This window comes from Schistocerca gregaria, chromosome 2 (genome assembly GCF_023897955.1).
Source record: "Schistocerca gregaria isolate iqSchGreg1 chromosome 2, iqSchGreg1.2, whole genome shotgun sequence".
Classification (NCBI taxonomy): Eukaryota; Metazoa; Arthropoda; class Insecta; order Orthoptera; family Acrididae; genus Schistocerca; species Schistocerca gregaria.
In genome coordinates this window covers 58115552-58127980 of record NC_064921.1, presented here as the reverse complement: position 1 = coordinate 58127980, position 12429 = coordinate 58115552, and the positions used below count along the sequence as shown (strand labels likewise).

At 46.7% G+C, this 12429-nt stretch overlaps 1 protein-coding gene across 1 annotated transcript in view; it reads right to left on the bottom strand.

Moving 5' to 3' along the window:
• Nucleotides 1-33: 33 nt before the first annotated feature.
• Nucleotides 34-12429, bottom strand: part of LOC126335636 (uncharacterized) — a 785040-nt gene continuing 772644 nt past the window's right edge. Inside the window, exons 8-10 of the mRNA XM_049999091.1 lie at nt 9612-9799; nt 361-510; nt 34-168 (exon numbers count right to left, since the gene is read on the bottom strand). Of these exons, the coding sequence (XP_049855048.1) occupies nt 34-168; nt 361-510; nt 9612-9799 (473 nt within the window). The remainder of the gene's footprint in view (nt 169-360; nt 511-9611; nt 9800-12429) is intronic.

Genomic DNA, 12429 nt, shown 5'->3' with positions numbered 1-12429 from the left:
ACTAGTGTGTGTCTGCTGGAGACGAGGATACAGTCATCGCTGGGTGTAGCTCGTATGAAGGTCAGGACGTCGTGTTATCACAGAAGGCTGTGGGCAGCCCAGTGTGGATCCTGCCGCTGCAGCCTTCGCCTCTGTCAGAGTTTTCGTAGGCGGGGCGGCCCTGCCAGCCTGCGGCCGCGGAGCGGTCACTGTGCGGTCGGAGGGCTGACAGCCGCCGGGAGGCCGGAAGGCGGTCGGAGCGGGCGGGGGCGGCTATGCTCCGGCGCCGGCGAGGCGGGCGGCGAGCAGCGCGGCGTGGGCGGCGACGGCGGCGGCTGCGGCGGCGGCGGCGGGGGCGGAGAGGCGTCGCGGCGCCGCCGCCAGGCCGGAGGCGCGCGTCACGGCGAGCAGCACGCTGCCCTCGGCCAGCCCGCGCGGCGACCGCACCACCAGCGAGTACTCGCCCGCGTCCGACGGCGACGCCGCCGCCAGCGTCAGCGCCGCCTCGCGGCACAGCGGCGAACTGCCGGCCTGCAACGCGCCCGCGCAAAGTTGTCGCCACGTACACCAGCGTAACACACGGCATCGCAGAAAAGTTTCTGTAGGTACATCGTCAGCTGCTGTCAACCATTTCCTAGACGCCACCTCTGTTTCCTTACTGTTGACATAGTGAGACGGTGTACGTCATACAACGCAAAAGAAGAAGCAGAATATGTCCACTTGAGAAAGTGCCACAGGTTACTCCAACGCCGTAACACAACACATACACGCTCTATTAATCCATATACAGTGGCGTCCAAAATTAAAGAAACAAACTGTTAATTCTCTGTGTCTAATTCACGATATAATCATACAAACTGACTACCAGATGTGAATCTTCAATGATTTCAGTTTACTAATGAAGTCAGCCGAGTTTCTTATGTGGTGAGTACATTTTCCCATTGAAAATGAACCCGTCTGATATATTAGTTAGTTTTGATGTGGTGGCTTTATTTACAAAGGTTCCCCATCCAGAATCTCTACAACTCATTGAAAGAAGTTTTGACAAAGAGAGTTTAGCTCTATTTAAACATGTTCTGACCTCCACATATTTCTTATTTAACAACGAATTTTTTGAACAGACGGACGGAGTCGCCATGGGTAGTCCCTCATCCCCTCTGGTTGCCAATTTATTTATGGAGGACTTCGAGGAGAAGGCGCTTGAATCTTCTGACTTGAAACCCACGGTATTCTGGTAGTATGTTGATGATACCTTTGTAGTTTGCCCCCTCGGTGAAGACAACTTGCAAGACTTCTTAAGACATCTAACTCCCTCCACGATCAAATAAAGTTCACAGTGGAAATTGAAAAGGAGGGATGCCTTCCATTCTTGGATGTTTTGGTTCGGCGCAGAGAGGATAGCACATTGAGACATGAAGTGTATAGGAAGCCGACACACACCGATCTGTATTGACGTGCAAATAGCTGCCACCATCCTGCCCAGACAATGAGTGTTCTCCGAACTTTGACTCACAGAGCGCACGTTATTTATGACGAAAGCAGTCTGCGAGATGAACCTTCCCACTTACAAAGAGTGTTTGAAGACAATGTGTACTCTCCACAACAAATACAAAGGGCACTGAAAATTAAACCGGAAGAGGCCACAAAGAAAGCAGAAGAAGATGAAGAAACCTTTAAATCGATGGCCTTCTTGCCATAAGTGGGTAACCTCTCATCAAAAGTAGGACGCATTCTCGGCAGACACAACGTAAAAGTGATTTTTCGTCCTCCACCTAAGACAGCTGCACTCGTGGGCTCCGTCAAAGATGATTTGCTGCTCCGAAACTCTGGAGTTTACAAAATTGCATGTAAATGTCGCCTTTCTTACATGGGACAAACAACTCGTACTGTCCAAGAAAGATGTACAGAACACCAGAGGTACACACCTCTGTACAGGTATACAACCTAACAAGTCGGCAGAGCAGAGCACTGTATTGATAATGGTCACAGTATGTTGTATGACAATGTCCAAATTTTGGCAACTACATCGTCCTTTTGGGACTCGTAGTAGAGGAGGCAATTGAAATTCGCTTGACGACGAACTTAATTAATAGAGACAGTGGTTTCAATCTTGATAAATCCTGGAATCCGGCACTTGCTGTAATAGACTCGCAAAGACGTCGTCACAGTGCAGCTCACAATGATATATCGACATGCCAACACAGATCAACTGCGGAGTCATAGATACAACTCGCGCATTATGCACGTCTCTGCCGCCGACCAACGTCTCTGGCGCATTTGCATCTGTGGCCGCATGCGCAGTCGCGCGGTACAACAGTTCAAAGGGACGAAGCGAGCACTGGAGCGGCAGGCTTGCGGCTCACTCTGAAAATGGCTGAACGTTATACAGCCGAAATATTAGAAAAAGGAGGAGATTTCTTGCGGCTGCACACCCGAAACTTAATGGAACTGACTACCAGATGTCCGTACGATCTTGTTCTACGCGGAAGCTGACATTCCGGTCAAGGGACAAGCGTGCCAACGATGACATCAGCGCACCTATGGAACGAGCAAGTGTTGTCCGAGTAGTCTCACATCTACAGCCGCTGTGTACGCAGTCGCAGGTGCAGTACTATTGGGCAAAGAAGACGCTTACCAAACGCTATGCGGTGGAGGGCCATGAGAAGAATGGGAGCAGAATAGTCGCAAATTGATGTGGCCTGACGGCTTAGTTTTAAACCGTCTATTGTTTCTCGAATGCTGCGACGGTATACAGACACAAAAACTGTATCACGAAGACCAGGGCAGGGCCGACTACTTGTCACTTCAGAAAAGAGGACCGTCATTTGGCCGTAATGTAAGGACACGTTGTATCGAGGTAAACGATGAGCAGAAGGCTGGTGTGTGTGTCGTTGTCTTCATAGAAGGGAACTCTACAGTGGAATCATCAACATGCCACCTGAGCGTCGAACGGTGGCTCAACGATGTTTTCCCAGATGAGTCCCGATTTAGTATGAAGAGTGATTAGCGATGGATTCGCATCTGGAGCGAACGTGGAACACAATATCGGGACGCAAACGCTTTGTGGAAAGGCGTTAACGTGAGTTTACTACCACATCACCATGGAACAGGTTAATGAATGTTAATTGCTTTACCGATATCTCAGATATGAATATATCCAGTTTGAAATCCACAGAAGATGAAATCAAAGACTGATTGGCAGTATTCGCTGTTGACAGCTGACAGCCGCCCCTGCCACCTCGGAAACAGGACCGTAAAAAGTTTGCACGGCTGGAGGCCCTCTCGCCTGTGGCCGCGTCGAAGTCTGCGTCGCTGCGTAACCTCAGCTAGTATTGCGCCGCTGAAACTTCCTGGGAAATAAAAACTCTCTGCCGGAACGAGACTCGAACTCGGGACCTTTGCCTTTCTCGGGCAAGTGCTTTACCATCTGAGATACCCTAGCACGCCTCACGAGCAACCCTCCCACCTTTAATTCCGCCATAACTCGTATCCTTTCTTCTAAACTCCACAGAAGTCCTCCTGCTAACATTGCAGAACTTGCACTCGTGGAAGAAAGCATCTTGCGAACACATAGGTTGCCCACAGCCTGGGGGATGTTTCCGAGGTGAAATTTTCACTGCGCAGTGGAGTGTGCGCCGGTATGAAAATTATAGTTCGAGTCTCGATCCTGCACACAATTTTAATCTGCCAGAACGATTCATACCAGCACACACTCCACTGAAGAGTGAAAATTTCATTATGGTCACCGCTACTTGGCGAGGGTATCAGGGGGTGTGGAGTGTGTGTGTATTAGTTGGGTGAGGGTGGACGGGGGTGGAAGGGGTGTATAACTGACCTTACAACGCGAGGACGGTAGCCCTGGAACATGCTTCCCTGAGGTTGTGACTACTGCACATCTACTGCATGAATGTGAGCATATAAAATGAAAGAATGTAGAGGCGGGTTCAGGGTCTAGTACACTGATCACTACCGATCAACTAAATCGTAACGTCGGCCTAGAAAACAAGACACTTTTATGACATGTAAACAAACAAGGTGGAATGAAACGTGTGAGCAGCTGAATAAAGAAATGTAAGTAATGGTACATTCAAAAACTTTGCAATTCTTGATGATTAGGTTTGAATGTTTAAATGCATGCATTTGATACTGACAGGGTATGATCGTAATATTAAGTGACAACATATTTCAGGCATTTGTAGTTTTAACTCTTTTAACCGAAGAGGTCCTTCACTTAATAATTCCCCATCTCCTCAGGCAGACGGCAGTCGACTATAGAAGAAGAAAAAAGACACGCACGTGGAAGGAATCACACGAATGGAACGGAATCGGTATAGGTGATGTACACGTACAGAAAAACAGTGGTTACAGTTTCAGAAAAAGTGGATGACTGATTCAAGAAAAAGTGCATCAGAAATTAAGTAAGTCAATAACAAAGTTACTCGGCCTGACACTTATTGGCAGACTTGTAGGATATCATCCTGAGGGAGATCGTGCCAAATTCTATCCAACTGTCTCGTTGGGTCGTCAAAATCTAGAGATGGTTGGAGCGCCGTACCCATAATGGCTCAAACGTTGTCAGTTGGTGAAAAAGGGGGTGGCCTTGCTAAACAAGGTACAGTTTGGAAAGCACGCAGGTAACAAATAGAAACTCTCGCTGTGTGCAGATGGGCATTTACTTGCTGAAATATGATCCGAGAATGGTCTTCCATGAACGGAATCTGAATGGAGCATAGAATGACGTCGAAGTGCAGCTGTGCTGTAAGGGTGCCACGGCTGACAATGAAAGGGCTCGTGCTATGGAATGGAATGGCACCCCAGGCCATCTCTCCTCGCTGTCGTGCCATATGGCGCGTGACAGTCAGACTGGTATACAACCACCCTCCCAGGCGTCTCCACACACGTTTTCGATGATCATGGGGGCCCAGTTCGAAGCGAGACCCGTCACTGAATACAATACTAAAATCAATGACATTCCGGGCCACGACTACTACCAAAGATGTGCTGAGTTCCACCAGCCTCGCTGTAACATGCCAACTGGCTCGAAGACCGCAAGTGATGGCTTAGAGGGCCGTTTCATTTCATAGCAGGTGCTCTTTCGTTGTCATCCTCGGCATCCTTACATCACATCGCTATGTCGACGAATTTCTACGGCTTGTTTGTTGCCCTTTATGCCCTTCAACACGATACTGCCCGTCCGCACATGGCGACAGTTTCTACTGCTTGGTTTCTTGCTTGCCAAACTCTATATTCGCGAGCAAGTTCTTCGGATCTCTCGCGTAATTGAGGATGTTTGGAACATTAGGTCTAGGGCTTTCCAACCTTCTAGGGATTTTAATTATCTAATGTCCCACTGGACAGAACCTGACGTTATAACCCTCAGAAGAATACCCTTTTCCACGGAACCGCGTTTACGCAAGACATTCCTTTCAAGAAACGTACCGTATTTGAGTACTCGGCTGCCGAAAATCTATCAAGTAATGGTTCAAATGGCTCTGAGCACTATGGGACTCAACATCTTAGGTCATAAGTCCCCTAGAACTTAGACTGCAGCCCCAGAACCGCATGGCCACCGTGGCCGGCTATCAATAAATGCCAAGCGGAATAACTGCTTGGACCAACGCCTTATTACCTTGCTCAATTTGTCGAGCTCATTCTCTTCACTGAATCATCTACAACAGTCTTATATTGTATTTGTTTATTCGCCAGTACGTTTCCTACATCGTACCTACCGATTTTCTATATAAAGGCTGTTTCACTAAATGTGTTTGCCTCTGTATGTTACGAACTAATATGGGAGGGAAATATTTATTGCAGTATGTCACCATATGAAACGTTATACTGTCTGCGCAGGTATGAACACAGTTTACTGTGTTATTATCCAAAGAGTTACAGCAAAATGATACAATTTTTTAAATGGAACATTTGTTATTTCTATCATGCACTGGAATCAGTAACACCAGCTGTGTATACATCGGTTTAAATTACATTCCTATCACTTTTAGTTTGCGAGCTAGAACCCGTCAAAGTTTTAGGGGTAGATACCACACGCTGTACATAATACAAGGCTGTATGGACGTTCTGGCGGTGGGAAGTTAATTTAAATATGTTCAATTGCGTTTCCATGTTTCTGAATGCACAATGCAGTGCGGTTTCTAAAGAATCTGCGGACGAGATGTAACATCGCCAGTGTCACGGAGCAATATGCGTCCTCGATGTGCCATTTTAGATCATCTGGGAATGTGGGCTTAGTGACATAAACACGATCCTGTAGATATTCCCACAAAAAGAAATCTAATGGTGTTAAATCGGGCGACCTTGCGGGCCTTGAATGAGGACCATGGCGCCCCAACCATCTTCCTCAAACCTTTTGTTTAGTTCTTCCATATTACTTCGTAGCTTACAGAGGCAAACATATTTAGTCAAACACCCTGTATATAAATACGAAAACGTCCTTTCAAGTGCTCCAAATATCATATTTCTTCTGCGCATGCGAAGTTTCGAAGAATTGCAATTAACGGCGGAACGACAGTGATCCTCGGAACTGCGTTTACCCAAGACATTCCTTTCAAGAAACGTGCCGTATTCGAGCACTCGGCGGCCGAAAGATAATCCGTGGTCTTTAACCATAAAAATTTATTTCCAGTGTATCGTAACGATGCAGTTGATTATCGTAGTTCTGGGTGATGGATAAAGAGAGTTAAAGCGCCAGGAAGTGGAGAAACTGAGCTCCATGACGCCGCATTAGGGACGTCGTGCTGCGGTCACTGCTCCCGATAAGGGGAATCGGGTGGATGCCATTATTAGTGCAGATAGACGCACCGCAACTCGAAAACTGTATCGACAGCTATCAGCGAGCACTGTAACTGCATGTAAAGTCAAGGACACTCTTGGATATTGAAAGGTATGCTCAGGATCTGTTCCACTGAAGCCCGCATCTCGTGGTCGTGCGGTAGCGTTCTCGCTTCCCACGCCCGGGTTGCCGGATTCCCGTCGGGGTTTGGGAATTTTCTCTGCCTCGTATTTGCTGGGTGTTGTATGATGTCCTTAGGTTAGTTAGGTTTAAGTAGTTCTAAATTGTAGGGGACTGATGATCATAGATGTTAAGTCCCAGCCATTTTTGTTCCACGAATGCTCACAACAGACAACTAGATTCAAAGCAAAGCCATGGCAACCGAACTCTTGGAGCAGCTTACGGCCAATGGTGATTCCTTTTTGTCACAGATTGTTTTAGCCGAAAATGAATAGGTACTCACGGGAGTTGCATTAACAGCTATCACCGAAAAAGGAAAAACTGAAGACGGGTCCATCAGATGGAAGCCTTAAGTCTACAATCATTTGGGCTACTGATAATGTCATTCTCGTGGACATGTTGCCACTAGGGTAGTTCAGAGGCATGTGTGAAGACCCTGAACAAAATTCAAGAACCACTTCCTGTGTGGTTCGTCTGACAAGAATCTTAAATAAATGTTTCTCGAACGCGAGAATATGTGTCAACGCAAAAGTCTCATAAGTCGGGAAGACATCGCCAAATTTGGTTGGAAATCATTTCTTTGTCCACCCTATAGCCTATACCACAACTCGCATCTGTTTGGACCACTTAGGATTCTGTATGTGGGACACACTTTGGCGACGATGACAGTGTAGTTCCCGGAGTGGAAACTTACCACGGGACAGAGCGAGGCGTTGCAGACGATAGGACACTAGTCTCACATTCGAGAGGACGACGATTTAAACGCGCGTCCAGTCATACCGATTTAGGTTTCTCGTGATTTTACAAAATGGTTGCAGACAAATACTGATATGGTTCCTCAGAAAAAGCCACAAGCGTTTTCAAATCGCATCCTTCAGTAATATGAGGTTGTGCTCCGTCTCTTAATGATGTCACTGTCGATGGAACATTGCCCTCTAATCTTCGTTTCGTTATTTTATGAGCAGAAGGTAGAAGCTTTAGCAATATGGAACACGTACTCGTACTCAACGCTGGAGTAAGGCCACAGAACGTAACGGGGAATATGTAGAAAAACATTACATTTCAAAGAACATGGTCGGGTATTGTCACCAAATTACATTTCCTTAGCAGATATATACACTGAGAAAGAGATTGAGGAACAATATTTACTGAAGGAGCTTCGAATATTCGTTTGAGACACTTTTAGCAAGGACGCCAATAACCTTGCTGTTGAGGGATCTAAGTAGATAACCACACTTTCTCTCTCTGTCTTTCTGTCTCTCTCTCTCCCCCCCCCCTCTCTCTCTCTCTCTCTCTCTAACACACACACACACACACACACACACACACACACACACACACACACACACACACACACACACACACACACACACACACAAATCACGCTTTTTTTTTGTCATCAGTCTACTGACTGGTTTGATGCAGCCCACCACGAATTCCTTTCCTGTGCTAACCACTTCATCTCAGAGTAGCACTTGCAACCTACGTCCTCACTTATTTGCTTCACGTATTCCAATCTCTGTCTTCCTCTACAGTTTTTGCCCTCTACAGCTCCCTCTAGTACTATGGAAGTCATTCCCTCATGTCTTAGCAGATGTCCTATTATCCTGTCCCTTCACCTTATCAGTGTTATCCACATATTCCTTTCCTCTCCGATTCTGCGTAGAACCTCCTCATTCCTTACCTTATCAGTCCACCTAATTTTCAACATTCGTCAATAACGCTCTAGTGTTGGAAAAAGTAACCTCTCGTTTCGAAATGTATTAAGATTTCAACTCGTTCCCTGGCCCTATGGACTGCAGAAGGAATGACTGTCTGACTTTGTCTGCGTGGTAATTAGCCTAATTCGATCTTCACGCCACGTATAGGATAAGGGATTAAATGGAAGCACAGTGAAATAGTCATCTTTCGCAGATGATTTTGCAATACTTTTATGAAACATAAATCTTCTGTTAACAGTCGCTAATAGAATTGGTAAATAGAGAATTCAGCAAAAAATATAAAATTGGTAACAAAGGCAAAATACAGTTAACTAAAATACATACAAATTCAGGTAAAACAGAATGAATTAGTCAATTAAAATAGCTTGCAAGAAATAGTAGAATGAGTTAGATATAAGAAATAGTAGGACAGAAAGACATTTTGCTTTAAGCATAAATAGATACAAAATATATTCATACCTAGAAATGCAAAGACATAGTAATAAATAGAAGGAAACTATGACAAAGAATTGTATGTGGTGAAGAGAAACTATTTAAAGACTGAAATAGTAAATTTGAATAAGCAAATAACTGCATAAAGTACGGAAATGAGAAAGAATAGCAAATAATTGGAATTGATAGAAATTATTTATGTAAAGGCTTGGGTAGTAAATATAATAATGGAACATTAGTATGAAGTAGAGAAGTAAGAAAGAACCCAACGAAACAAGAACAAAGGACTGTAAGTAACAGAAAGAAACTATTTAAGCAAAAATTCAGTAAGTAAATGGACAGAAGGAAGGAAAAGACAGCGCAAAAAGATGATGAATCTGTGCTCGATAATTCAGGAAACAACACGAATAGAAGAGGAAAAGAAGTTGCGAGTTGATTGAGGAGAAGTTTTTATGTGGGGGAAATGTTGCAATAGAGAAGAAACTAGAGTAGAGCAGAGAGCTACTGACGGTGAGGTTGTGGGCGGTGAGGCGTCCGGTGGCGTTTCCGGGCCGCAGCAGCGCCGCGGCGGCGGCGGACGACACGAGCCAGAGGGCGCGCTGCGCCGCCGGGTTGGCGCAGAACTCGAAGCGCAGCGTGACGCTCTGGCCGCTGCGCGCCGACACCGTCGCGTTGCTCGGGTGCACCACCGGCGCCCCTGCAACACACAGCCCGCCGGCAGCTGCAGGCGCCGCAGACCCACACCACTGCACTCCTCTGGAAGCGGCAGGCAGCAAACTTCAAATCTGCACACACTGTGCTACGTGCTTTCGAATACAAGTCAAATGTGCAAAGTAGGAAGCTGTAATCGGATCCTGTATCTATGTACAGGAAAAGTATGTGTGTAGTGAGTTTGTCAATCAGATATTGCATTTGAAAGTTAGTTTCTTGTGAGAAAACAGTACTGCAACTCGTGAAACACGTCCAAATTCGTGGCCTGTGAAGGCTGCAGTCTTCCTTTCCTACTTAATCCTGCTTGTTGCGTTCGACGGGGTCCCACGACTACAACGCGAATATGGAACCGATGGGTCTAGGAGGGCTTCAATCAAGCGACAACCACCTGAGAGGACAGATATGCTGTTCACACAACTGTACCGTAGTGTACCGCTGTGTCGTCTACGCACATCAAAAACAGTGGTCCACCACTCCTAAATTTCGAAATTCGTGGCGGAGAAAGCAGAAATTGGCTCTGAAGCATGCGTGTGTATTCATATACAAGGTGCCCCGACCACCAACACGAAAAAATAAAATAAAAATGAAAAAAATCTATAACAAATTCGTCTCTTTCCACAGGGGGGTTTGTCAAAGCAAGCTTGAGCGACGTCATTTGGTGGAATGTCGGCTTGCTCGAATGTATACCAGTGATAAGATCATCGAGACAGCCCAGCCACAGACTGCCTCACTCTTCAACAGCTATTCAGTTATAATTCGTGCAGACACCTTGATCAATGTCATCGTCCTAGAACAGTTCACTTCAATCGATGCCACACGTATTCGATTGAATGCATGTCTGGGGAACAGTGAGGCCACTACATTCTGGTGAGCCTAGCCTGCTGTAGGAACGTGTTTACGGGAACAACACGATGAGCACGTGGTCAAGATGAAACTGTCACCGAAAGTTTGGTGTTACTCTACCACAAATGGTTGCAGAATCTCTTCCCCATACTATTGAGCTGTGAGACTGCCCTCAATAACCACCAGAGTTGTACGATGGTCCATCACAGGACATCATCGAGCACCACGTTGTTTCACATGTGGGACACTATGTTGGAGACCTTCGACATCACCTGCCTGTGATTATCAGGGTACAAACAGATCCAAATTTCCCAAGTAAACAACACCCAGTGCGAACACCTGAGACGTCTACTGTGCACGTGTTCTGGCCGACCTTTAACGGTGTCCGTTGTGGTGTAAGACACAGTGCTCGCCTTGGTCGTCGAGAAAATTCACAGCATTCAATTGTGCGATAACAGTTCGAAGCGGTACATCACGTTCTGCAACCTCCTGAGACGTAGAATTCAGCTACAGGTCATTCAGCCTACGGTTATTTTGACTGATTATTTTGTGCATCTGTTGAACGTGGACGGCCTGTGCGGCGTAGGTCGTCAACACTAACTGTCAACTGGCACTGATTCTATGTCTGCACCACATCACTCTGACGCTGGTGCACATGTCGAGAACTTCTACAGCTGACAAACCTTCTGCATGCAAAGTAATGATGCAGTTACGATCATTGGTCGCGACTGTGCTTTTGTGCCATGATGAGTGTCCTCTCTACTGTTCCATAGACTAATCAGTCCCTACTTTCAACTCCAGGAAGGAGGTACACGGCTTGTGTTTTCTGTAGTTCAGCCATGCCTAGACGGTCAGTACCGCGGTTAGATCGTGTCCAAATTGTTACTTTGTGCCAGGAAGGGCTCTTAACAAGGGAAGTGTCCAGGCGTCTCGGAGTGAACCAAAGCAATGTAGCTCGGACATGGAGGAGATAGACAGGAACTGCCGATGTCATGCCTCGCTCAAGCCTCCCCACGGCAATTACTGACAGTGAATGGCTCTGCCTACGGATTATGGGTCGGAGGAAACCTGACAGAAACACCATAGTTTTGAATAATGCCTCTCATGCAGCCACAGGACGTCGTGTTACGACTCAAATTGTGAGGAATAGGGTGCACGGTGCGCAACTTCACTCCTGACGTTCTTGACGAGGTCCACCTTTGCAACCACGACACCATGCAGCGGGGTACAGACGGGCCCAACAACATGCCGAATGGACCGCACGGGATTTTCGTCACGTTTTCTTTACCGATGAGTGTCGCATATGCCTTCAACCAGACAATCGTGGGAGACGTGTCTGGAGGCAACCCGGTCAGGCGGAACGCCTTATGCACTCTGTCCAGCGAGTACCGCTAGGTGGAGGGTTCCTGCTGTTTTGATGTTGCATTATGTGGGGCCGTAACGAAACATAACGGCTGTACAATACGTGAATGCCTTCCTCCGACCGATAGTGCAGCCATAACGGCAGCATATTGGCGAGGCATTCGTCTTCATGGACGACAGTTCGCGTAGCCATGGTGCACATCTTGTGAATGACTTCCTTCAGGATAACGACACCGCTCGACTAGAGTGGTCAACATGTTATCTAGACATGATGGCTATCTGACATTCCTGGGATGGATTGAAAAGGGCTGCTTATGGACGACGTGGCCCATCAACCATCTGAGGGACCAACGCCGAATCGCCGTTGAGGAGTGGGACAATCTGGAACAACAGTGCCGTGATGAGCTTGTG